The following is a 24563-nucleotide window of genomic DNA, read 5'->3' on the forward strand; positions in this document are numbered from 1 at the left end:
TACAGAATATGAGGTAAAACAGTAGCGTTGTATAGGCTGGCAAGGAGGGGGCGGCTGAAACGGAATTTAGTAGAGACTATGGAAGCATACGAGCCGGAGATTCGTCGATTGAGGTGTTTGATCAGTAGAAGACGTATATGCCTTAGAGACGAAACAATAGGGACTCCGAGGTATTTTATGTGGTCAGCAGTATTCACGAGATTTTCACCAAAAAGCAGTGAAGGCACGTGTGGTGTTTTTTGCCATTTGAAGAGAACTATCTCGATTTTCTCAGTGTTAAAACTGAAGCCAAGTTTTAGATATTCGGTTTTAAGCGTCTCAAAAATGTCAGAAGCTTTTTGCAATGTTCTACTTAAGTTCAAGACGTCGTCGGCGTAGCATACTAAGGAGGTGTCTATAGAGGAAAGAATGCACGAGGCTGGGCATTTATCTTGTGCTTGAAGAACATAATTATTGAACAAATAAGGGGAGGAGACAGCTCCCTGGCGGGCACCTTTCAAAACGGGGATCAATTTTTTATGAGGCCGGGGAGGCAAATTTTTGTCGGGAGGAAGCTTTAGGCGAATGGACAACCTCGAGTACATATCACGTAGGGATCGAACTATGCAGGGATTCAGACCTCCTTGTGAAGCTTTCAATAACATTGCAGCGTGTATGAGTGAATCGAATGCACGGCTGATGTCATGACTAGCTAAGGCTATGCTCTCTCCAGAAAAACCCGCATCGAGTAGCACACTCACTACAGCCGTCAAGGCATCGGCACAACCAGTGCGGCGCTTAAATCCGAATTGACTTGACGGGGTGTAGCATTTACTTTCCAGTTCATTAATGAATAGAAGCTCGAATAGTTTACATAAAGATGTGGCGACTGTAATGGGGCGGAAAGACGAGCATTTGATGTCAAATTTCCCTTTCTTCGGAATGGGGGTAAGATCCCCTACGCAGAAGGAGGAGGGAACAACACCTTGCGTGAAGATCATCTGCATAAAAAGCGAAAGATGCATAGCGAGAACCGGACCACCATGTTTCATATGGATAGAACTAACACGGTCAATTCCACAAGAAGACTTATTTTTCAACCGACGAATTGCTTGAATAACCGACTCTAAACTGACAACAAAATCACCGTGCGGAAGCTTATCAAGGAACTCATCCAATTCTCTCTCGTACATTTCTTCTAGCTGGGGGCTAGGAGCAGCAAATTCACTCGCATAATAAGAATACCAGTTCTCGACAGGGATTTCAGACGGCGACAACAGAGCGGTAGGCTTTGCCAAAGATACAGACTTGAAAAGAAAATTTCGATCCTGTTTTGCACGGGCGGAATAGCTATCAACGAGAGATTTGCGGTGGAGGCAGAGCTCCTTCGAGAATCTACGCTTCGTAGTCAGTCTGATGCTATTAATGATACCAGATCTTGGGCGCCCACAGTTCTGTGTGTAAAAATAAATTCGTATACACTATTGGGCTGCCATAAAAAAAAAGAATTTAAAGCCAAAAAAAAAGAAACATTAATAGAGTTTATAAGGCGAACGGAAATACTGGACGAAACAAACTAATATTTCGGGAGAACAATCGCTTCCATTCTGTAGCACTATAACAGAAAGTTTCAAAGAAAAGTGTTCACATTTTCTGGCGAATAAAACAAAACGGATTAAAAATAAAAGGCGGAAAGTAAAAAGAAACATCAAAAATTGGAAAAATTAAAAGACCTTACAACGCGAAAAAAGATCCTACAATTGATGTAATAAAATTAACAGAATTAAAAAATTTAAAAGCTAAAAAAAGAGTTAAAAGCTGTCCACTCACTAAAATCAACGACTAAAAATAGAAAGTATTCTCGTTACATGCTCGACAAGTTTCTAAGATTCCTTCAAACAGCTGAGATTCCTTCAACTAAGATTCCAACAACTGATGTAATAAAATTAACAGAATTAAAAAGTTTAAAAGCTAAAAAAAAAAAAAAATCACTGAAGCTATCCACTCACTAAAATCCACTACTAGCAATAGAAAATATTCTCGTTACATACTTGACAAGTTTCTAAGATTCTTTCAAACAAAATTAATAAAAAATCTAAGCAGAAAACAGCGTTATATTTTGTCTAATTTTAAGCGAAGTTTCTTTTGCACCAGATCTTTTAGATCTGATGGATTGGGAACTCATGTCGTTTTGTGACTGTGAAAGTGACATAAAATTTATGTTGGGGTTGAATAAATTATCAAGATCTTGCCTAAGTGAACCTTAGAAAAGAGAACCTTGCCTAAGAAAAGTAATGAAAAAAAGAAATAAAAATACTCAAGGTAAAAAGAAAATGAGACATCACGTTCAACTCACAACCCACACTCCTAATCAAATATTAACCTTAATTTAGATAAACACTAGCACTGGTAACCATTATTTCATATTAAATAAAAAAAACTAATTTTTTTAGCTGAAAGTAAGGAGCGACATTAAAACTTGATACGAACAGAAATTACTCCGTGTATGAAATGGGTTGTACCCTCCGCAATCCCTCGCTCTTTACGCTAAAGCTTTTAATTGTTTTAAAAAGTAGAATTGTGGCAAAGAGTTAAACTTTAGCGTAAAGAGCGAGGGATTGCGGAGGGTACAACCCATTTCATATACGGAGTAATTTCTGTTCGTTTTGAGTTTTAATGTCGCTCCTTACTTTCAGCTAAACAAATTAGTTTTTTTATTTAATTTCTGAACGTTTTTGAATTAATGCATGTTTGGTTTTGGCTCTCCGTACATAAATTATTAAAATGAAATTTGTATATTAATATTTTTTTTTGGCTAAATGGCTTTCTCTTAGTTTTGATCAGACGATTTTGAGAAATAAGGGGTGGAAAAGGAGGCCTAGTTGCCCTCAAATTTTTCGGTAACTTAAAAAGGCAACTAGAACTTTTAATTTTTAACGAACGTTTTTATTAGTAAAAAATATACGTAACTTAAGAATTAACTTACGTAACAAACTTTTATATTCTTATATTTTTGATTATATATATGAGGGGGTTGGTCCCCTCGTTAATACCTCGCTCTTCACACTAAATCTTGTTTTGTCCCAATTCTTTAAGAATGACCCCTCAATCAGAAAGGCCGTAGAATAAATAGTTGAAATTACTAAAAATAATTTAGCATAAAGAGCGAAGTATTTATCTCCTCCTAAATAGAACGCTCTTTATGCTAAAGTATTTTTAGAACCCCTCATATGTGTAATAATCTCTGTTCGTTTTAAATTTTAATGCTTCTCCTTACTTTCAATTGAAAAAACATTTTCATATTTATATTTTCATTGTTTTTTTTTAATAGTAATGCTAGAAAATCCTGCGCCCTTTTCATTGAATTTTTGTTCCCCCATGAAATATTCCTTTAAGGAAAGATCCTCCCATATAGCCCCCTCCCCTGAACCCCACACCCAAACCAAAAAAATCCCCCTGAAAACGTCGGTACACTTCCCAGTAACCATTACTATATGTAAACACTGGTCAAAGTTTGTAACTTGCAGCCCCCTCCCCCAGGGACTGTGGGGGAGTAACTCATCCCCAAAGATATAGTTATTATAGTTTTCGACTATGCTGAACAAAATGGCTATCTCAAAATTTCGGTTCGTTGATTTTGGGAAAAAATGAGCGTGGGAGGGGGCCTAGATGCCCTCCAATTTTTTTGGTCACTTAAAAAGGGCACTAGAACTTTTCATTTCCGTTAGAATGAGCCCTCTTGCGACATTCTAGGACCACTTGGTCGATACGATGACCCCTTGGGAAAAAGAAAAAACACAAAAAAAACCCAAATAAACACGCACCCGTGATTTGTCTTCTGGCAAAAAATAAAAATTCCAAATTTTTGTAGATAGGAGCTTGAAACTTCTACAGTAGGGTTCTCTGATACGCTGAATCTGATGGTGTGATTTTCGTTAAGATTCTATGACTTTTAGGGGGTGTTTCCCCCTATTTTCTTAAATAAGGCAAATTTTCTCAGGCTCGTAACTTTTGATGGGTAAGACTTAACTTGATGAAACTTATATATTTAAATTTAGCATTAAAATGTGATTCTTTTGATGTAGCTATTGATATCAAAATTCAATTTTTTAGAGTTTTGGTTACTATTGAGCCGGGTCGCTCCTTACTACAGTTCGTTACCACGAACTATTTGATTAACTAATAATTATCAATTCGGTACAGTTTTAAATTATTTTTAGAAAGCGAAATAGAATATCTTGAATCCACGTCTTTCATAAATGTTTTTTTTTACTACTTTATTATTAAAATATTGAATTTTTTGGAGAAAAACTAGATTGTTCATTATGAATTCTAGAGCAAGGCAATTTTGCTGAATGTCTTACTTTTTCTGGAAAAAAAAAACAAATAAAATTAATATAATCAAAAAGTGATTTTGAATGGCACTCATTTCAACATCATACGTGTTGAAGTCATACCAAAATTTTAATGTTTATATATTTGAAATGCCTCTCTGTATTGTTGGGCCATACCCTTGTCAGGTGAAATCTAACCAGTTATTAGCCTTGTTTTGTTCGTTTTTCTTTTCTTTGGTTTGAAAATTAGATGAAAACAGCCTATATCTAAACTGGAAGCTTAATTTATTAAATATGTTTTTGTAAAATATTATTTTTCTATTATTAAATTTTATGGTGTACCTTTTTTAAATCCAAATTTATTTGCTTATAATCAGGAGCTGACAACTCTCCAAAGGGCATTTTAAAGAAAGGGACAAAATGGCAACACTCAACCAAAGACTTGTTCAGAGAGTCTCACAAAGAGACTATAGATATTCTTTTTGCCGGGGATAGAAACATAACTGCCATTTGTATTGGGTTTTGGATGTATACACGTTCCTTTAAATGTAGCTTGTATATCCGCTATATAAAAATCAAAGGCGAAGCAACAATTAAAAAAAAAATTAGCCAATAGAAAAAAGTGTTGCCATATTTTGAGCTTTTAACCCCAAAAGAACAGTTTCGAAAAAAGAAGTTCTTCAAAGAAAAGTAAAGAATGACACTTAAAAAAAGTCTAATAGTTTGGCCTTAAAACAAACATAAACTACCATATTATGAGTATTGAATCAGTCCCAAAACGGAGAGAAATTGAAATCTATGATTAGCATAAAATAAAAAGATAAAAAATACTGGTATGGGTGAATAGATGAATCCTGAAAGGAATGTTAAAACGAATAATCAAGTCAAACTTTAAAAAAAAAACAAAAAAAAAAACAGAAATTACTATTAATAGGACTAGTGCTACAACCTCCTAAAATGTTATCTTGAAAAAGCTTTGTATTTCGAGCATTGCTGTTTTGTTTGTCATCTTTTGTTTGTCAATCTTATGTTCATTATGATCTCCTCTGCTCATTTTGAAAACCCCCTCCCCCCACCCACAAAGACTTGGACAAATATTGAACTTTGAAGGACAAAATAATAGCATCGAGCATAAATATTTCATGACTTCAAATAGCATATTTACAAGATAAACATAAGAACTAAAATTATCCTAATATTGTTTTTTTTTATTAAATACGTCGAACAATGGATGACTGATACAACCCTATAAAACTTAGTCGGGCTCAAAATCAAAATGGGTTACCAGGTATCCTGGAGTCAGAAACAAATATGATCTTCAGTATGAGACACCCGTGAGGCAGATACAGTAAGAAACGGGAAAATTTGAAATAATATGAAGGAACTAGCATCTTCTTTATTGAAAATGGGGTTGAATCCAGAAAGAAACAAAACCAAATGATGTGTAAAAGCCTTACAGACATTAATTACAAGTTGTTTTTTCATATTTTTCTGAGTGCAAAACGTATTTTTATTATTATTTTTTACATTTTCCCATATAAGTAACTTCATATTCCCTTGTCTCTCCTATTGATTATCAAACGACTTCCACAGAAGAAATAAAAGTAGGTCTGAAGGAACTAGGAAATGGTCAAAAATTTTAACAATAGTTTAAAATATGAACTTGATTTGCACCTTTCTTGGATCAATCGATTAAAAAGGGTTTCCTAAAGGTCAAACAACGGAGTAAACTTCCGTTCAATGCAAAACTCAACAATTACAAAAATTGTTTACAAAAAAAATAAAAATAAAATAAATAAAAAAATCAGAAATAAATTAAAATGTAGCAACAGAGTTTTTATTTTATTTACTTCGATTTGCAACAATTTGGGATTAGCTTAATTGAATTTCTTTCTTTTTTAAACAATTACAAAAATTGTTTACAAAAAAATAAAAATAAAATAAATAAAAAAATCAGAAATAAATTAAAATGTAGCAACAGAGTTCTTATTTTATCTGCTTCGGTTTGCAACAATTTGGGATTAGCTTAATTGAATTTCTTTCTTTTTTAAACAATTACAAAAATTGTTTACAAAAAAAATAAAATAAAATAAATAAAAAAAATCAGAAATAAATTAAAATGTAGCAACAGAGTTTTTATTTTATCTACTTCGATTTGCAACAATTTGGGATTAGCTTAATTGAATTTCTTTCTTTTTTAAACAATTACAAAAATTGTTTACAAAAAAAAATAAAATAAAATAAATAAAAAAAATCAGAAATAAATTAAAATGTAGCAACAGAGTTTTTATTTTATCTACTTCGATTTGCAACAATTTGGGATTAGCTTAATTGAATTTCTTTCTTTTTTAAACAATTACAAAAATTGTTTACAAAAAAAAATAAAATAAAATAAATAAAAAAATCAGAAATAAATTAAAATGCAGCAACAGAGTTTTTATTTTATCTACTTCGATTTGCAACAATTTGGGATTCGGGGAAGAGTCTAAAAATACCAATAGTTTCATTTGAAGTTTTTCATGCATAAATAGCCTTCTCCCACTCCAAAAAAATTATGCTGTTATAAGCTAGACTGTTTTACATCAAGATTCAAGTCTTAACATTTTATGTATGAATGAATATACTCATTCAGTTAAGTAAGTAGAGTATGCAAAAGTGTAATCCTCTGCGTATACAAAATTATACATGTTGAGTGTACGAGCCCCCCCCCCCGTCCAAAAAAGAAAGAAGGGAAAAGGAATTAAACAAATTATCTATAATTTTAACCAGATTTTATCTTGTTGTTCTAAAATGATTGTGAAAAGTTGCTCTTCTTGAGAACGCTGAAAAAAATAAGGGTAGTAGGGATGTAATTTAAATAAAAGTAAAATAGGAGTGTAATCTTGGAGATAAGAATGTGATTTAAAAAGCTTTCATAAAACACAGACAACTTTATAATTGGATTATTATTATTTGTATATTGTTTGCTTTGTCTTATTTTTCGTTTATTAAAACACTTGCGTCTCAATTATTCCTTCAAAGGAATTGTTTGTGATACCAATTTAGCTGCAAATATGTTCCTTGAGAGTCCACAATAATGCTAAATTTTTTATGATTGTCTATATTTTACAAAATGATATTTATGCATATGGAAGAAGAAAAAAAAGGCTATTGATTGAAACCGGGTTCTTTTCGTAGTCAGCTGTTTGTTGGTATTTTAATTTGAGAAATCTGTTTCAGCTAGAAAATGTTTTGTTTACCATTTTTGTTGTTTTATTTTAGGAATATGCGAGCAATTTAGTAGAATCTGGTGTTCATGGTGCTTTATTGGCCCTTCACGAAGGTCTCAATCATAACTCATTCGCATTAGTTCTTCAAATCCCTCTTCAGAATTCTCAGGTAAGGAATTTGAAAAAAAAATAAATAATAATAATAATAAATTAAACTATGTAGCCAAAAACAAAGCAAAAAAAGTTTTATTATGAGAAAATCGTGTGAAATTGTAGGAAAAGTATTTATTATGTTATAGTTTCGGGGTAACGATCCTCTTCGAGTTTACCTCGATGACTTCGGTGAATGTCAAGTTCACGAAGATTTCGAACATAATTCATTTGCGTTACTTCTTCAAGGCCCTCGTCTATAAGTCTTTGAAAGCTCTTTAGAACAATCGTTTTATCTAGAGCGACAGTGACAGGTTGTTTTATCTTGAGTAACAGGTCGGCTCTGACAGTGTAACTTTTGAAACCAAAAACAACATTGGCTTTTTTCTCTATTTTTATAGAATAGAACCAATTCATTTTTATTTTATATTAATGAAATGAAAGAGCAGCTCAAAAGGTTGTGAACACTAAAGTTAAAATGTTAAAAAGATTAGACATTCAAGAACAAAACTCGAAAAAAAAAAAAAAATTCTTTCGCTACAGACCGGCTCGCGAATCCAAAATCTCTCCTGGATTTTACAAACTTATTACTGTACATTAATATGTTTGTCATAATTATGTACATATAAATATGTGCTTATTATGTACCTATATGTACTTATTAATTTACATAAGAAACATTATCTCTTATACAATGTGTACAGTCTCATCAACAATAAAGATATAATTGGGAAACAATTCATAGCTACAAAAATGACGAACCGATGGAGTTTGATGAAAATATCAAATATTATGTTAGAGCAAATATTAAGAGGCTAATTTGGTTGTTGCATTGTTTTTGAGTACTTTGGATGATGTTATTTTGTTAAGCTTTTTTCTGAAACTTTCGAAAATATTTCTCGCCTTGTTTTCTTTATTAAATAAAAAAGGCTTTTTTTTCAACTATAAGTAAGGAGCAGCATTAAAACTTAAGACGAACAGAAATTATTTCATATATAAAAAGGCCTGCATCCCCCTTTATACCCAGTTCTTTGCGCTGAAGTTATATAGCACTTTAAAAAAAAGCTTCTGATTTTAATTAAATGGCCCTTGTGTTCCAGGAGTCGTTCTTAAAGAATTGGAATAAAAGGTCAAACTTTACACTAATGATTGGCTTATCGAGGAGGGGGCAGCCCCTTTCGAATACGGAATAATTTCTGTTCGTTTTAAGCTTTAATGTTGTTCCTGAATTTCAGTTGAAAAAATGTATTTTTTAAAATTGTTTTCCAAATAATACAAAGAAATCTGTCTTTTCCTGCATGGACAATTAGACCCCCCCCCCCCCGTAAAATTTCTTCCATAGAAAGTCCTTCCCGTTTAAAACCTTCTTTTTGGGAAATTACCCCGAAAATTCGATCCTTGCTGTAAATCCACCCTCCCCCAGATAATTTCTTGTGGACGATTCTAATACTACTCCTGACAGCTCATCGCAGCACCAAGCTGCCTGAGGCCAACACAACTACGCATGCTCCTGCTCCTCCGTCCCAGTCTATTCAAAGCTTCCCTCTTTACACCCTCCCAGGAAGTTCCTATTTCCTTACAATTTTCTTCATAACATCCTCCCACTCCAGAAGAGGATGACCTGCTTTCCGTTTAGCCCTAGACGGTTGGTCGAAAAGGACAACCTTTGGGAATCTGTCATCCTTCATATGCAGAACGTGTCCTAGCCATCTCAACCTTTGTCTCACTGTAGCCTTAGAAAGCGGGATTGAACCACATTGTTCGTGTAGCCTACTGTTTGAAATTCGGTCAGTCAGCCGGGTACCTAGAACAATCCGTAGGCAATTTCTCTAGAAAACTTCTAATGAATCTTCATCTACTTTTCGGAGCGCCCATATTTCAGAGCTTCAGGTCTTAAATCATCAGCATAATCTAAGTCCTGATAGTTTTTTTCTCCCCATTTGATTCCGTGGTCTCCCATTTCCTTTCCTGTGGATGATTCTGCCTAGAATATTTCTTTAGCATATTTTCATTCGAAAAAACTTGTCTTTTATTGTATTTTTATTCTTTTCCAAGTCGTGCCAAAAACCCAACAAGTATCCATGATCTTTCTTCTGGGAAACAATACAAAATTCCACATTTTTGTAGATGGGAAACCCCTACAAGAGGACTGTCTGATGTACTGAATCTGTGGTACAGTTTTCAACAAGATTCCTTGACTTTAAGGGGGACATTTCCCGCTTTTTTTGAAAATTAGGCAAATTTTCCCAGGCTCTTAGCTTTTGACGGATAATATTAAACTTGCTGAATCTTATATATTTGGAACCAGCATAAAAAGCTAATTATTTTGATGTATCTATTGCTATCAAAATTATGTTTATTAGAGTTCTTTACCACGAACTGTTTGATAAAAATTGTAGTATTTTTTGAATTGAGTAAACTTTTCCATTCACAGCCAAACTCATCCACTTACTCCCCAGATGGTCTTAAGCCCCCCCCCCATCTCCCCAGTAAAATTTTCCAAGAAAAAGTGGTCCAATGTTTTAAAATTGAAACTATTCACCATTTAAGGAGGAGTTATGTTATCCTCTCCAACACCCTGTGTACTTCTCCGTTCCGTTTTTGAGTGTGTGTATAAATCCACGTTTCATGTTTTGGATAGAATCCACAGTTCTTTGTGGAATAAAGACGAACTTCACAGTAATATAAGAGCTTAGTTATAATAAATTCTATAAAATTGTGATAAATATGATAAATAATCTGGACTTGATAGTTAATATTTTTGGTCAGAAAAATGACAATTTAGGCTTTGCAAAAAGTAAACGAGGCACCTTAAACAGTACAAGAGAGAAGTAAGGTCAAAATCCCGTCTAATTTGAAAAAGGTTTAACTGGTTTATTGATAATAAATTCCGTTGGTTTTACTCCCCCATAGTCAGTATACCGTCTTCGCCCGGACTACAGTTCACCTGAATTTGCATGAAACAAGAATGCTTTGTTTCCATACCGTCAACATTTCTTGAAGTTGTTCAAGAAATGTTGACAAGAAGTTCTACTCTACAAAAATTACCGTTGCTATATGTTGTCTGTAAAGTGCTTATGGTTACTTTCTATTGTAATTTTGGAATGGGATAGTCCTTGATGAGAGAGGGATAGCCCTCTCCCATCAAGAACTACCAGGAGCTTTGTTTTCCACATAGCTTAAATGGTATTATTCTTATTTTCTATTTATATACAGTGAGAATTGAGGGGGGGGGACTTTCACAATAATATACTGATCTACTTTTAGATTGCTCTTTCTTTTTCTATGAATATATACGGTTTCTAAAACGTGTAAAATAATTTAGCAACTATTAACAAAAAAAGGCTATCTATTGGGAAATATTCTTGGCTGAGTTTTTGAATATTTATTTGTAGTGTCAAATATTTGCTTGAATCAAAATCAAAGAAATTTGATCTTGAATCAAAATCAAAAGGAAATCAAAATTTGAAGCTTAGTAGAAGTTTACAATTTCTACAATTTCGAATTAATGAAATCAAATTATTTTTTTCATTCCTGGAAATCAAAAACCCTTTTACCGAACTGCTTCCTTTCTAGGACATATCTCCCCCCATCGGAAAATTTTCTCTGGGCACCCATACTGTCAATGTGACTGAGGCTTGAGAGTAAATAAATGTAAAAATTTGCCTGCAATGAATATTTATTGTTCTTCCTTTGGCTACCATTAACTTGAAAACCAGTTTCACCTTCCTAATCGTGTTTCTCCTACACCTGTTTTTTCAAAATTCCCTTGTGCTAGTTACCACGGTAATAAGAATGCTTCCACTGGGGTTGGTTCTTCCGCTGCACCCTTTTTTCTTTAGTGTTCAAAACCCATTTAGGGTCAAGCTCTAAATGGGCACCTGGAAAAATCTGGGGAAGGGTAAAAGGAAGGGTGTGCGCCTTTTTACTGAGGAATCTCTTTACCTCCCTCGATTTTGACGTCGAAATTAGCTTAAATGAGCTGTTTAAGTGCAGTTTTAGCACTTGTTTGTGTCAGAGTGACTGATTTTTAGTATTTAATTTTGGCTGTTTATAGGTAGAAGGTGACTTGAACGAAAAGGTAAGGATGGGACTTATGTGTATAGCTTTTCTGCTTCTTCTTCAACTGACAACTTAAAAGTAAATTTTAATTTTTGACTTCTTCTCGAATTGAAAGCAAAAAGTTATACTAGCTTTTCACCTTCGTCCTAACTTACTAATTTTCGTCTAAAATTACTTCGTTTAAACTCTCTTTTATATGATTGAAGTAACTTGTTAGCAACAGTAGACTAATATAAAATAGTTCTCAGAGAATAAATCTTAAGATGAAGCCTCCAGCAAAGATGGTGAATTAAAGGATATTGTAGCAGAAATGACTAAATAATGGGTCAAAATTATTATATTTCTATTTCATCTGATTCAAAGTCCCTTTTCATTTCTATTTCATGTCTAGTAAGTTCTAATATACCATGTTGTAGCACATTGAATTGATGCTCTTGGTGGCGTTAAGGGTCCGGGAATCGATTCTGGCTGCCCGCCAAGTTGTATGAAAGGCTTTCTGTCCCTCCCCCTCTTCCTGGTGCTCAACCACTAAAAGACTAACCTATGGATTAGGACCATGACATAATTACCATGTCGGCAGGTAGTGGTTTTTGCGGATAGCTGGAATATTTTTCGATGGGATTGCTTTAGCTAGAAGCTGCCCACCCTAATTCAGATGGGTGGAGGGATTTCTTAGTTTTGTAAAGACGAAACGTAGAGAAATTAAAAGAAGACCTAAATTTATATATTTTACCCGGCTTATCTTTACCCATTGTTTCGTTTTCTTTAGTTTAGACTATTTCAATTCCTTTTCTAAGGATAAAACAGTTGATTGTAAACTGGCGTTACCACATTAACCACAAGCCGTAACTGACATTTTCTCAAGTCGCGCTTGTATATATATATATATATATATATATATATATATATATATATATATATATATATATATATATATATATATATATATATATATATATATATATATATATATATATATATATAAGATATATATACTAGCTGTTGGGGTGGCGCTTCGCGCCCCCCCCAAGCTCCCCCGTGCGCGTAAGTCGTTATGCGCCATTGTAGTTGTGTCCCTGTGATTCAAATGATTGCCCTTGAGCTTTGTTTATGGTGATTGCTAATCGACCATTCCCTGTGTCGCCATCGTCATTTATATATCCCCCTGTGCCCCCCGGCGTCCCCGCTGTAGTTGTGTCCCCGGTCGTCATTTATACTCCTTGTGTCCCCGTGTTCCGGTCGTCATTTGTGTCCCGGTGTCCCGGTCTGTATATACATTCGTTTTTGAATTGGTCTTTTTTTTAGTTTTTAGTTTTTTACCTTTTCTTAATTTTTTTTAGTTATACCTCATGATTCTAATGATTGCCCTTGAGCTTTGTTGATGGTGATTGCTAATCGAACATTCCCTGTGTCCCCGTCGTCATTTATATATCCCCCTGTGCCCCCCGGCGTCCCCGTTGTAGTTGTGTCCTGGTGTTTGGTTTTTACTTTTTTTAGTTTTTTTCTTTTTTCTTTTTAGTTTTTTTTTGTAGTTTTTACCTTTTTAGTTTTTTTTCATTTTTTTAGTTTTTTTTTTCTCCTTTATTTTTCAGTTTTTTTCCTTTTTTTATTTTTTTTTCTTTTTTAGTTTTTTTAGTTTTTCACCTTTTTTAGTTTTTTTTATTAGTTTTTGGTTTTTTTTTTCTTTTTAGTTTTTTTTTAGTTTTTACCTTTTTTTAGTTTTTTTAGTTTTTTTTTTTTACTTATGTCCTGGTCGTCATTTATATTCCCTGTGTCCCGGTCGTCATTTGTGTCCCGGTCGCTTTCTCTTTGAGTGTCCCGGTCGTCATTTATATTCCCTATGTCTCGGTCGTCATTTGTGTTTCGATGTCCCGGTCTGTAATTTCGTCAGTCGACAAACATGACGTCAGTCGACACACAAACATGACGTCACTCGACACACAAACACACATACAACTTATTTTTATATATATAGATAGATAGATTTCCCGGTGTCCCGGTCGTCATTTGTGTCCCGATGTCCCGGTCTGTAATTTCGTCAGTCGACAAACATGACGTCATTCGACACACAAAAATGACGTCACTCAACACACACACACAAACAACTTATTTATATATATATATATATATCTATATATATATATATATATATATATATATATATATATATATATATATATATATATATATATATATATATATATATATATATATATATATATATTACAAAATATAGAAGATCTTACAATGTTTTGTAATCAATAAAATCTAGAATGGGAATGCTTTATTTCAGTTCTGTTCAGTATATTTGTGAGTAAGTACTTTTTCAGAAATCACTTGAGAAGCGATAAATTGATAAGTTTTTTCCAGGCCCGTCAGCTGCTTGAAAGAGAGTTTAAGGCATTGCTTTCAACCATAACGGAAAGGCGCCCAGACTCAACGGACTTGAAAGATCAAATGACGTGATAAGAAATTGTAAAAACTTTTGCTTTCAAAGAAGGCGGCTTTGCATATGTGCTGTGCTTTTTATTTCCATAGTTGGAGTCGTGCAGTGTTGAGCAGCTATCAATTGGCAACTTTTCTCTTTTACCGTGATTGTTCTGTTCTTGTTTTCTACATTCCGCCTTTTTCAGTGTTTAAGTAAACTTTGGCGGTTCTTTTTTCCGTTTTTATTTTTTATTTTTCTAACTATTGTGGTGCCATTTAAAAATGGTAACGACTTATAAATGATATGTGAGTCTCTTGCCACTTTTGTTTTCTGTTGTGACATTTTAGCTTTTGTTCCTTTTTTCTTAATTTTGTATATTTTCATTATGCAAGGAGTCTAATTTTAATCAGGTATTATTCTTTTCTTGTTCTTTTTTCTTGCCCTTTTCTTAGCTTCAATATTTCCCAACAAGTGACATATCAGTAAAGAGGACAGACTGGTATTTATCAGTGTAATATTAATCATTGGATTAGAAATAACCTGTATAATTCAGTTTTGAACCTGGTTCCTTTAAAAGAAGGGATATATCAGGATTTGAATTTGCAATGAGCCTAGAAGTTTGTTTTAAAACCGTGTACTCTGTATCCCCTTTCAGATTTCTTTTTTCTTTTTTTTGAATATCTGGAAACTGAAATCTGGTTGATCGGTTTTTTCTAGGGTTCGGACTGCAAACCTTTTAAATTCAAGAATCATTTCGGACTATAACGTCGTTGGAAACCCTTTTTCTTTAATATTTTCGTAACATTATATTTTTGCATATTGTTGCTCTTATGCTCTTTTTATTATTTTTTTTTATTTGTGACAAATAGTTTTCACCATCTTTCCCATAACAAACAGACTAAAGCTCAAGCCCTACGAATTTGAATATTATGCCTGAATAATGGATGGAAACATAATTTACCTCTTTTTGAAATCATAGAATTCCAAATTCGGAATTGCGTTTTTTGGAATTATTGAATTGCAACGTGTTTCAAAAATTGGCACTCTAGCACAGACATGTGTGCAAGAATTTCTAAAATACGTAAAAATATTTGCATTATAAGAAGAAAATAAAAATTATGAAGTTTTTAGGAGCAAAAACTTCCCTAGCGTAAGTACCTTTTCCAGTGAAGTTTAGTTGTCTTTTTTTTTAATGACTTGATTAAATTATTTGGAATCTCAGATGTTGAAAATGATGAACATATTGGTTTTGAACGAAAATTAGTTTTCTGTTTTCTGGGGCTCACTCAAGCAAAATAGGGATAAAACTTGGATGATAAATCTTACTTCAATACTATTGTGTTCCCAAGTATTGTCTATGTTTCAACGTATTACGCCATTTGTACGCATACGCAACGTATTTGTACGTATATGCTATTGTCGAATTATACGTTTTTTTTAAGAATTGACCTACTTTTTCCCAATTATTGGTGACACTTTTTGGCACTTCCTACTGAATGTAAAAGTGCTCCCTTTTTATGTAACTTATGTACCGAAAAATACGGTAAAAGAAGAAGGCAGATTTTTAGAAGGCTAGGTATTTTTGTATTGTAACGACTATATTTTTTATATTCGAAACCGATTTTTTATTAATACTCTTTTCTGAAATCTTTTCAGCCATACTTTTTTAAGCGGCAGGGAGAGATGCGGATCGTTGATGAGTCATACCTGCTTTAACGCAGGAAAACGGGGAATACAAATCCAATATTAAAATAATACTGACATAAAAGTGCAAGGGGAGTGGCAAATTTTGAGAAGGGGTATATAGTTAAAACCAACTCTAATTCTGCTTGAAAGACTGTGCAAGGTGTCCGAAAAGTATTCGGACTAAAATTGTTTAATTTTATTCACTGTGTTCAAAAAACCTATTTAGTTACCAAAATGTTAGAAAGTAAAAAAAGAGTTTGCTGAAAGCTTCCGTAAATTGGCAATAACTTTTCAGTTATAGTTTGTAGTGTGATGGAAAATATTCACAATTTTTTAGCAAGGGTTAGAAGTGTTACCTGTTGGCCCGATACCCAGTCCCGAAACAATGGAAATCCGCTTAACTATGGCTAACCTTTCTTATATTTAGGGCGGGGGTGGGATTAAAACTTGTATTTGAAATTTTGAAATGCGTGCTCGCCTAGCTGTTCTTTTTCTTTGGGGGTTGGGGTGGATTATTTGTAACTTTTGCATAACTTGTTCGTTGCAGGAAGGGTCTTTAAGTTAGTTTTGAAACTTTGGGAGCTTAAGATACGCATTTGTCAAGTTATTTTACTTTTTTGATTGACAGACCCGTATGAAAATGAATAAACAGGGCCGGGGGGGGGGGAGTTCATTGACATACTGACAAGTTTATTCATTTGGTGACATTCTGATTTTCTTATGGTGCAAGTTCTACATTATAACCTTTTTTTCCCCAAAATTTTGATGTCTGATTCAAATGCATAAAATGGAATCAGGGTTTACTTTTTGATACCCTGCATGTTCTCACTGTTATGGCCTCTGTTAGCCTTTTAAACTTGTTTGGTAATTTATATTCCTAGGGGAATGGAGTCTTTTTTGGAATGGTGTCTCAATCTGACTGTGGTCAATTGAGAGGCAATAAATTCATTTTTTTGTGAATGCTGAACAATATTGGGATAATATTTATAGATAGAAAGCTACGCTATTCTAAAGCATTGGGGTTCCATTCAATTTTCTCTGAAATATATTTTGAGGCATATGACTCTTCGCGTATGTTGGTCAATCAGAGTAAAGGCCTTTTTTTTAAAAGAAGTTTGCGTGAACTTATATCACATGGATTTGTGAAAAAAAAATTCGCCTCAAAATTTGGATTTTTCAGAGTTTTTGCGTAAAAATTTTGTTTAGCGCTTTTTGAAGCCGAGGAAGGAGTATTTTAACTTAGAAAATAAAATATTTCAACTTAAAAATAAATCCAAACTACAATGAAATTTAATATTAAATTAAGATAATTATGTCACAATAATATATATAATAAAATATTTTAAATAAAAAGGAAATTACTCAGCGCAATCTTTAGTATGGCACATCCAAATATGTAATCGAATTATTTTTGATCTTCATATTCTTTTGTAATTTGTTTTGTAAGTTTTCTGAGATTCGTTGTGTTTTAGACAAACTTGCTGACTGTTTTTATGAGCCTAAATGCTGAAGACTTAAAGCTTCGAACTATTTCGAATCGAAGATCGAAGTTATCTTGGACAAAATCTCAACTGAACTTGTGATCCTTTTAGTTTTTTAATAGAAAAATAAAATGTTTACAAAAAACCTATGATACTGTCGCTACTTGGAGAAAACCTCCCAAGGGGACAATTAAAGTTTTTGTACTTTTTAAGTAGGATTCATCCACGAAGCGGGTAGAATAGCACCGCCGACAATAGAAATAACAAAAGAGGGAACTATTCGCCGCGACATTTCCTCTCCTGAAGAAAAAACGGTTTTTTGGATGTGGTAACAGTCTAAACGTTAGACGTTTGCGGTGCGGTAACGCTAGACCGTTAAACGATTCAACGGTTTGATAGATCCTAGTTATTGGCAAGAAAAGCAAAAAAAACATGATGGAGATTATTTGCCTTCTCTGTGTACTATGCCTATCCTCTTTTTTACTTTGTCCGCGGTGTCAATTATTTATTTTCTAAGAATTCATTAGTATTGGTTTCAAATATGATTAATCCTTCTCTCTCAATATTATATGTGGAGGCCACACTGTAGAACGAGAATCAAATATCCATATTTTGTCTCATATATTATTCATAAGTTGCACTTTTAGCGACACTCGATTGATGCCTTTTCCCTTTAAGGCCAAACTGGACAAAGAGATTCGAACATCTATGTTTTATCGCATATATGATTCTTATTTTGCACTTTCAGCGACATTTGATTGAGGCCTTCTACTTTTGAGGCCATAATGGAGAACGAAAATCGAACATCTAAGTTTTGTCGCATATATTATTAATATGTTGCATTTTTAGCGACGTTTAGCTAAGGCCTTCTTCTTTTGTGTTGTTTCAAGTGGTTTTAAGCCATTCCCCGCCCCTGAAAGGAAATTAGGATTTCTTATGAAATATATCACCAAAGACTTTTGTTTTGGTTTCTGAAAATATCTTAATCTTTTATTTTGTTCTTAAAGTATATTTTGTCTATATATTAGCGTATCTTTAGTAAATATTTGCATCTTTTGGTGCATTTTGTATTTTTCATTGCACTCAGAAATAGAGTTAAAAAAGCTCCTTTTGAAAATACAGAGTGTAAACACGACGGTCGTCTTCTTATTTTTTTTATGGTAGAAACTCGTAAAAAAAAACCTTGATCCTCCTCAGTGTTCTAAAGCAGATTGATGGTACAATCGTTATAATCGAATTTACCCTCCGACGAATTTCGACTCTTAAAAAGGGTACTAGAACTTTCGATCTCCACTCGAATGAGCCCTTTCCAAATCTGACACAACCACCTTTTCCATAAAAAACTGCATATGTTAACAATGGGCAACTAGCATATATAATGGTACAACTCCTTTTTATTGAACTTATCCACCGTGTGTTTCTTTTGACTTTTTGATTGTGTACCTGTGTTTTTACAGTTATTTAGGTTTCTCCTCCCCAAGTTAAGTCAATGGTTTCTCTAGTCTTTAACTGTAACCTGCGTTGTTCGTCTCTCTGCCAATCATAACTTCGTTTTAAGAGTACAATAGAAGCCCGGCATACCCATCTACTCTTCTTCTTTTTTAATTGTTTCGTACAGTTGTTTAGGTCTTAAACCTAGTCAGGTAGACGCAAAGACCTTATAGTACTTGATCCCAAATGTTGGTAAAATTACGTCCAGAAATCCGTGATGATTTTAGTTTTTCTCTGGGTAGAATTATTGAGCTTTATTTAACTATTGTTGAGTTCTAACTACTATTGAAAATTTTACTCATAAGGGGTATTCGGCTCATGAAGAAAAGAAGGACGGAGATCGATTAATATAGCGTTATTTGGCGTCTGGTATTCTAAGGTCTCTGGGTAGGATTCGTTTTGAAGTTTCTGGTTCTTGTTAAAGAGGCCGCTTTCATTTGTGTGTGCGCATATTCATCTTGTTTGATTTGTTTTCCTTATTTTCTCTTTTTGTGTGTCTCACATCGTCTTTTGTATCTTTATTTTTAATGCTTTTTTTATGTTTCAGTATCTGTCCGTTGAACCTTATCTTTTTTACTCTACTAATCACAAGTTAAATCTATGCATGGATGTTGTTAAAGGGTGTGTTTGCCATACCTTGTAATTTTTCATTTCTTATGCATAAGAGATTTCCAAGAAAAACGCACTTGTTATCTTGACTGCTGAATATCTTAAAAAAAAAACTTAGTTTTAATGGGACCTTTTTTAATAGTATTGGTTGGGCCTGAAGAGAAACCCAAAAGTAATGTTTAGGAGGGCTTTTCAGGTGCCTCACAAATCATGAACGAACATTCTTTTTCTTATTGAACATTTGGGTTCTACGTAAACAATGAAAGTTCTTTTGTCAAGAAAAATGTATTCATAAAAATGAACCTGAGTAAAAAAAAAATTAAACTAAATAAAAATTACAGTTGCCTGCAACTTTCCATTGTATTTCCACTGTATGTAGCACTTTTATAGAGATAACTGTAGAACAAATTTTCAATGTATATAATTTTTTGAAGGCAATACAAATACCCAACATTTTATAGAGGGGTTTCAATCAAAATTTTGGACACACTACCGACGCCCTGAAAAGACGTAGTCTTTAATATATTGTTCCAACGGTCCTTCAAATCCCAGTGAGGAAATATGTCTACAAATTTTCTGAAAAAGCGTATTTGTTTTAGAAAAACAGCCTGAGCCAAAGTCTAATGCCAGTCATTAAAATCTTTGTTGGGCCACGGTATCCTGATCTCAATCGGCAATACTATTTCATAAACAAAAAACCCTATTTCGTTTCACATTAGTAGACATCTTTATTTCACAAACAATGTATGGAATTGAATCGTATATAAAATGGTGTGAAAGAATGTATGGTATAGAATGACGTGAAAAAATGGTATGTATTTCATTTCATAGCAGTAGGAACCTCTATTTCATTAAGAATATACGGTATCGAATGATGTGAAAGAATGGTATGAATTTTATTTCATGAATTTTTATGAATTTTATTTCTATTTCATTTCACATTCAAAGGTACCTCTTATTTTAAAACTTGTTCATTGAAGTTTAATTTCTTTTGTCGTTGAGAATATGGGAAAGTAGTGGCTTCAAGCTTTGACTTTAAAATTCGATATTGCAAAAGTTGCTGTAGTATATCCAGTGCTGGCAAAGGCATAAACACAACAGGCATCGAAGGCATAAGCTGGCAAAGGCATCACCAACTCGCTGCATGAGAATTAAAGATTAAGGGTGATAAGGGAGACAAATAAAGTCAGAAATATAAAAACTCAAACAAATCGAAATTCAAAAGTTAGTAGTTGTCAAATCGACACAAAAGATATCATTTTTTAGTCCTTTCTCGAGTTTCTTGAGTTAATCCAGCCCCTCAAATCGAGTTTTAATGATATGTGATAAGTATCTAAAAGCCTCCTTCTGATCCAATATGTGTCCAGAGTCATCTATATATTCCAGCTTTACATCTGGCTTATATCCAGCCTTATCTTTAAATTCTGAAACAGGGCCACCATATCTTTCACGCCTAGAATATTTATCATCTTCAATATTTTTATGTTCAATTGTATAAAATTTTGTTAAATTGGCATTTCTGTTTCATTTCATATCCAAGGGTACCTTTTATCTCATGAACAATGTATGATATAGAATGATATGAAAGAATGGTATGAATTTCAATGATATCAGCAAGGACTTTTATCTCGTAAGGATAGTCCTAGCCTACAGAGTTGAAAGGCAGTCAGACGACTAGACCCATTAACGCTTTAAGATAAAAGTCGATTTTCAGAACGTTTCTGTCACTCTTTTTTAAGATCCTTAAAAAAGTGATTTTAATAAACTTCATGACGAAAATCTGCGTCAATTAAACAAGATGTTTTCTTAGCTGAATCGTGTAGATACTTTGCTGTAACCAAAAAATCCTATAATTAATTATTATCAAATCAAGAATAATTAATTCTTTGTTTTTATTTTGAACTTTCACCTTAAAACCTGGCTGTATCCATTGACGTTTAAAAATCAAAGTATTTGTCCGATAGACCCCTGTAAATATATATACTTAAAGTATGTGTTAAGAAATATATTTTTAATTCTTGCAATATGTGTTTAATAAAGATTTGTTTTCGTTGATTTAAGAAATTCAGTGTATTGTGTTTGAGATGAACTATTAACATTGTCAATTAAACTTTTGTCTAATCATCGTTTGTATTTCACCTTTGTTTTATGGGAAGCATGTGGTTATGAGACGCGATTTGTAATATGTGAGGGATATTCATTTAGTATGCGTTTCAAGTTCAGAACAATTTATATACCCCAAATATTATATGTAGCAAGATGGACAAGTGCCTATAAGTAAAAAACCAAGTGGGTACTATTAATTTTTTCACCTTCGGGGGCTTCATATGGAAGGGGCTGTAGAAACTTCAGCAGAGAATCATTTGATTGGAATTTTTTGCCATTTTTAAGGGCCAAAGTGATTGAAGGGCAACAAGCCCCTCCCTCCTGAATCAAATTTTTGAGATAGTCATCTTGTCTAGTATAGTTGAAAGATCCAGTAACTATGGGTCTGGGGATGACACCCTTCCCTCCTAAGCCTTGGGGGCAAGGGTTGTAAGTTGTACAATTGGCCCATTGTTTACATATAATATATGTTATTGGGAAAGAAATACGTGTTTATCCTTTTTCGTACAAATGCCAAGGGCATTCAAGGGAAGCTTTCAGGGGATGTGACGTTGAGGGTTGTTGAACTAAATCAAGACCCTATGCGCATGTGGGTTGTCAAAAGGGCGTGTGTCAGGAATGACTTGGAGCATTAAGTTGTAACTTTCAGGGAATGATGATCAATTGACCAAAATATGCCTAATATACACAACAATATGTGCACGCTGTTACCACTACCACCACTGCTACTACTGCTACAACTACAATTCCTATTGTGGCTACTACTACAGCTGAGGATATTAAGGTGAAAATTCAAGAAAATGTTGAGGGGGAAGTTTAACTAAATCAAAACACATTCTGTGCATGCAGATTGTCAAAAAGGGCGTATCTCAGGAATGACTTAGGGCATTAAGATGGAATTTTCGGGTAATGGTGAGGGAGATGATCATTTGACGAAAAGGCCATGCGTGCACGCTTCTACTACTACTAAATTAGAGCACTAAGTTCATATCGGGTGGCACATCAGCAATATCTTAGGAACGGCTTATTAGCGTCGTCAGAGTGTTAAATTGAAACTCCCAGCGCATGATGAGGGGGATGTTACACAGACCAAAAGGCAATATGTGCATACTACTACTGTTATTTATTACTATTAATGCAACTATTATGAGTTCTAGTAAGGCTAACGGAATTAAGGTAAACGCATCAGGGAAAGCTGAGCTAAATAAAAACACACTCTGTGCATACAGATTGTCAAAAAGGTGTATCTCAGGATTGGCTGGATGGTATTAAGTTGGAACTCTCAGGGAATGGTCAATTGACGCAAAAGCAAGTTGTGCACGCATTATTACTTATATTGTAACTAAGGCTAAGGCGATTAAGAGAAAAATTTCAGGAAATGTTGAAGGGAAATTGAATTAAATTAAAACATACCATGTGTATATAGGTTGTCAAATGAGCCTATCAGTAGTATATTGAGTACGGCTTAGAGTATTAAATTAAAACTTCCAGGGCTGGATGAAAGTGATGTTCAACTGACCAAAAGGCAACGTATGCGTGCTACTACTGCTGACACCAATTATTATTAATGCTATTGCTACTACTATTATCACTGGTACTTTTACTGTTAAAGCTAAGCGTATTAAGGTGAAATTTCAGGGGACGTTGAACTAAATCAAAACCCACTGTGTGCATGCAGATTGTCAAAAGGACTTATTAGCAATGCCCCTGGAACTGTTTAGGGTATTAAGTTGAAATTTTCTGCTTGTGTTTAGGGGAGTATTAAAAAAGGAAAAGGTACTACATGCACACTTTTTCTAATGTTACTTCTACAACATTTGCAACTGCTGATACCAAGGGTATTAACGTGAAGCTTTCGGGGAATGATTAGGAGGATGTTAAACTAAATCAAAACATACTATGAGAATGCAAATTGTCAAAAGGGTATAGCGGCAATATCTATTGAACGGCTTTGAGTATTAAGTACTGCTGCTAGGTTACTGCTACTGGTGAGGCTTATGGTGTTAAGGTGAAATTTTCAGGAAATGCCTTGGGTGAGCTTCAACGAAATAAAAACACTATATGCATGGAGGTTGTCAAAAGGGTAGGCTATGTAAGCAATGTCCTAAGAACGATTAGAATATTAAGTTTAACCTATCAGGACATGATGAACTAATCACAGAGCCCTATGTGGATGTTACCATTATTAATACTATTAGTACTGCTACAATTACTACTTTGAAGGAGGTATCAAGGTAAAACTTTCAGAGAATGTTTAGATGAATGATAAACTAATCAAATCCACTATTTGCATTCTGGTTGCCCAAAGGACGTATGAGTAGTTTCTCAGGAATAGCTTAGAGGGTTAAGTTGAAACTTTCAGGGCGTGTTGAGAGGAAGTTTGAACTAACCAAAAGGCACTCTATACATACTGCTGCGGCTTCTACTACTCTTACGACTATTGCTACAGAGACTAAGGGCACGAAGATTAAATTTTCAGGGACATCTTGGACTAAAAACACATTCTGTGCATGTAGGTTTTCAAAGGGGCGTATTAGCAATAATCCATATCATAATTTAACTCGTATCAGCCATTTAACTGTGCATACTACTACTATAAGTAGTGGTGTACTACTACTGCTCTTGCTATTAGTACTACAGTTACTAACTTACTTAATCCTCATGCCGGGGTGGCATTGAGCGCGTCGCCAGGCCTATATAGATACAGACATATTTTAACAAATGAACTAACAACATTTTGATACAATCCATTAAGGGAGGGAGATTAATGCCAGGTTTGCTTCTCACTCATTTGGACTATCTGTCTTGGCTTTTTCTATAATTAGCCATTTTATTTTATTATAATTTTTATATAATTAGCCATTCGAATCCTAATAAGGGTGGGGGGGATTAATGCCAAGCTTGCTTCTCATTCAATTGGACTATCTGTCTTAGCTTTTTCTACAACTAGCCATGGCTTGATACCCACAACTATTCCAGTTTAATATCATTTTCAATTTGTCCATTCATTTCACTATTCCATTTAATT

General features: G+C 33.9%; 1 protein-coding gene across 2 annotated transcripts in view; it reads left to right on the plus strand.

Moving 5' to 3' along the window:
- Positions 1-17180, plus strand: part of LOC136031363 (liprin-alpha-3-like) — a 147690-nt gene extending 130510 nt beyond the window's left edge. The window contains exons 20-21 of one of the 2 annotated variants that reach the window (XM_065710864.1): positions 7575-7691; positions 14105-17180. In XM_065710864.1, coding sequence (XP_065566936.1) covers positions 7575-7691; positions 14105-14200 — 213 coding nt within the window. In that variant the 3' untranslated portion in view covers positions 14201-17180. The remainder of the gene's footprint in view (positions 1-7574; positions 7692-14104) is intronic. The other variant, XM_065710866.1, reaches the window with a different exon arrangement.
- The last annotated feature ends 7383 nt before the right edge of the window (positions 17181-24563 follow it).

The sequence above is a fragment of the Artemia franciscana genome, chromosome 9, assembly GCF_032884065.1.
Source record: "Artemia franciscana chromosome 9, ASM3288406v1, whole genome shotgun sequence".
NCBI classification, from domain to species: domain Eukaryota; kingdom Metazoa; phylum Arthropoda; class Branchiopoda; order Anostraca; family Artemiidae; genus Artemia; species Artemia franciscana.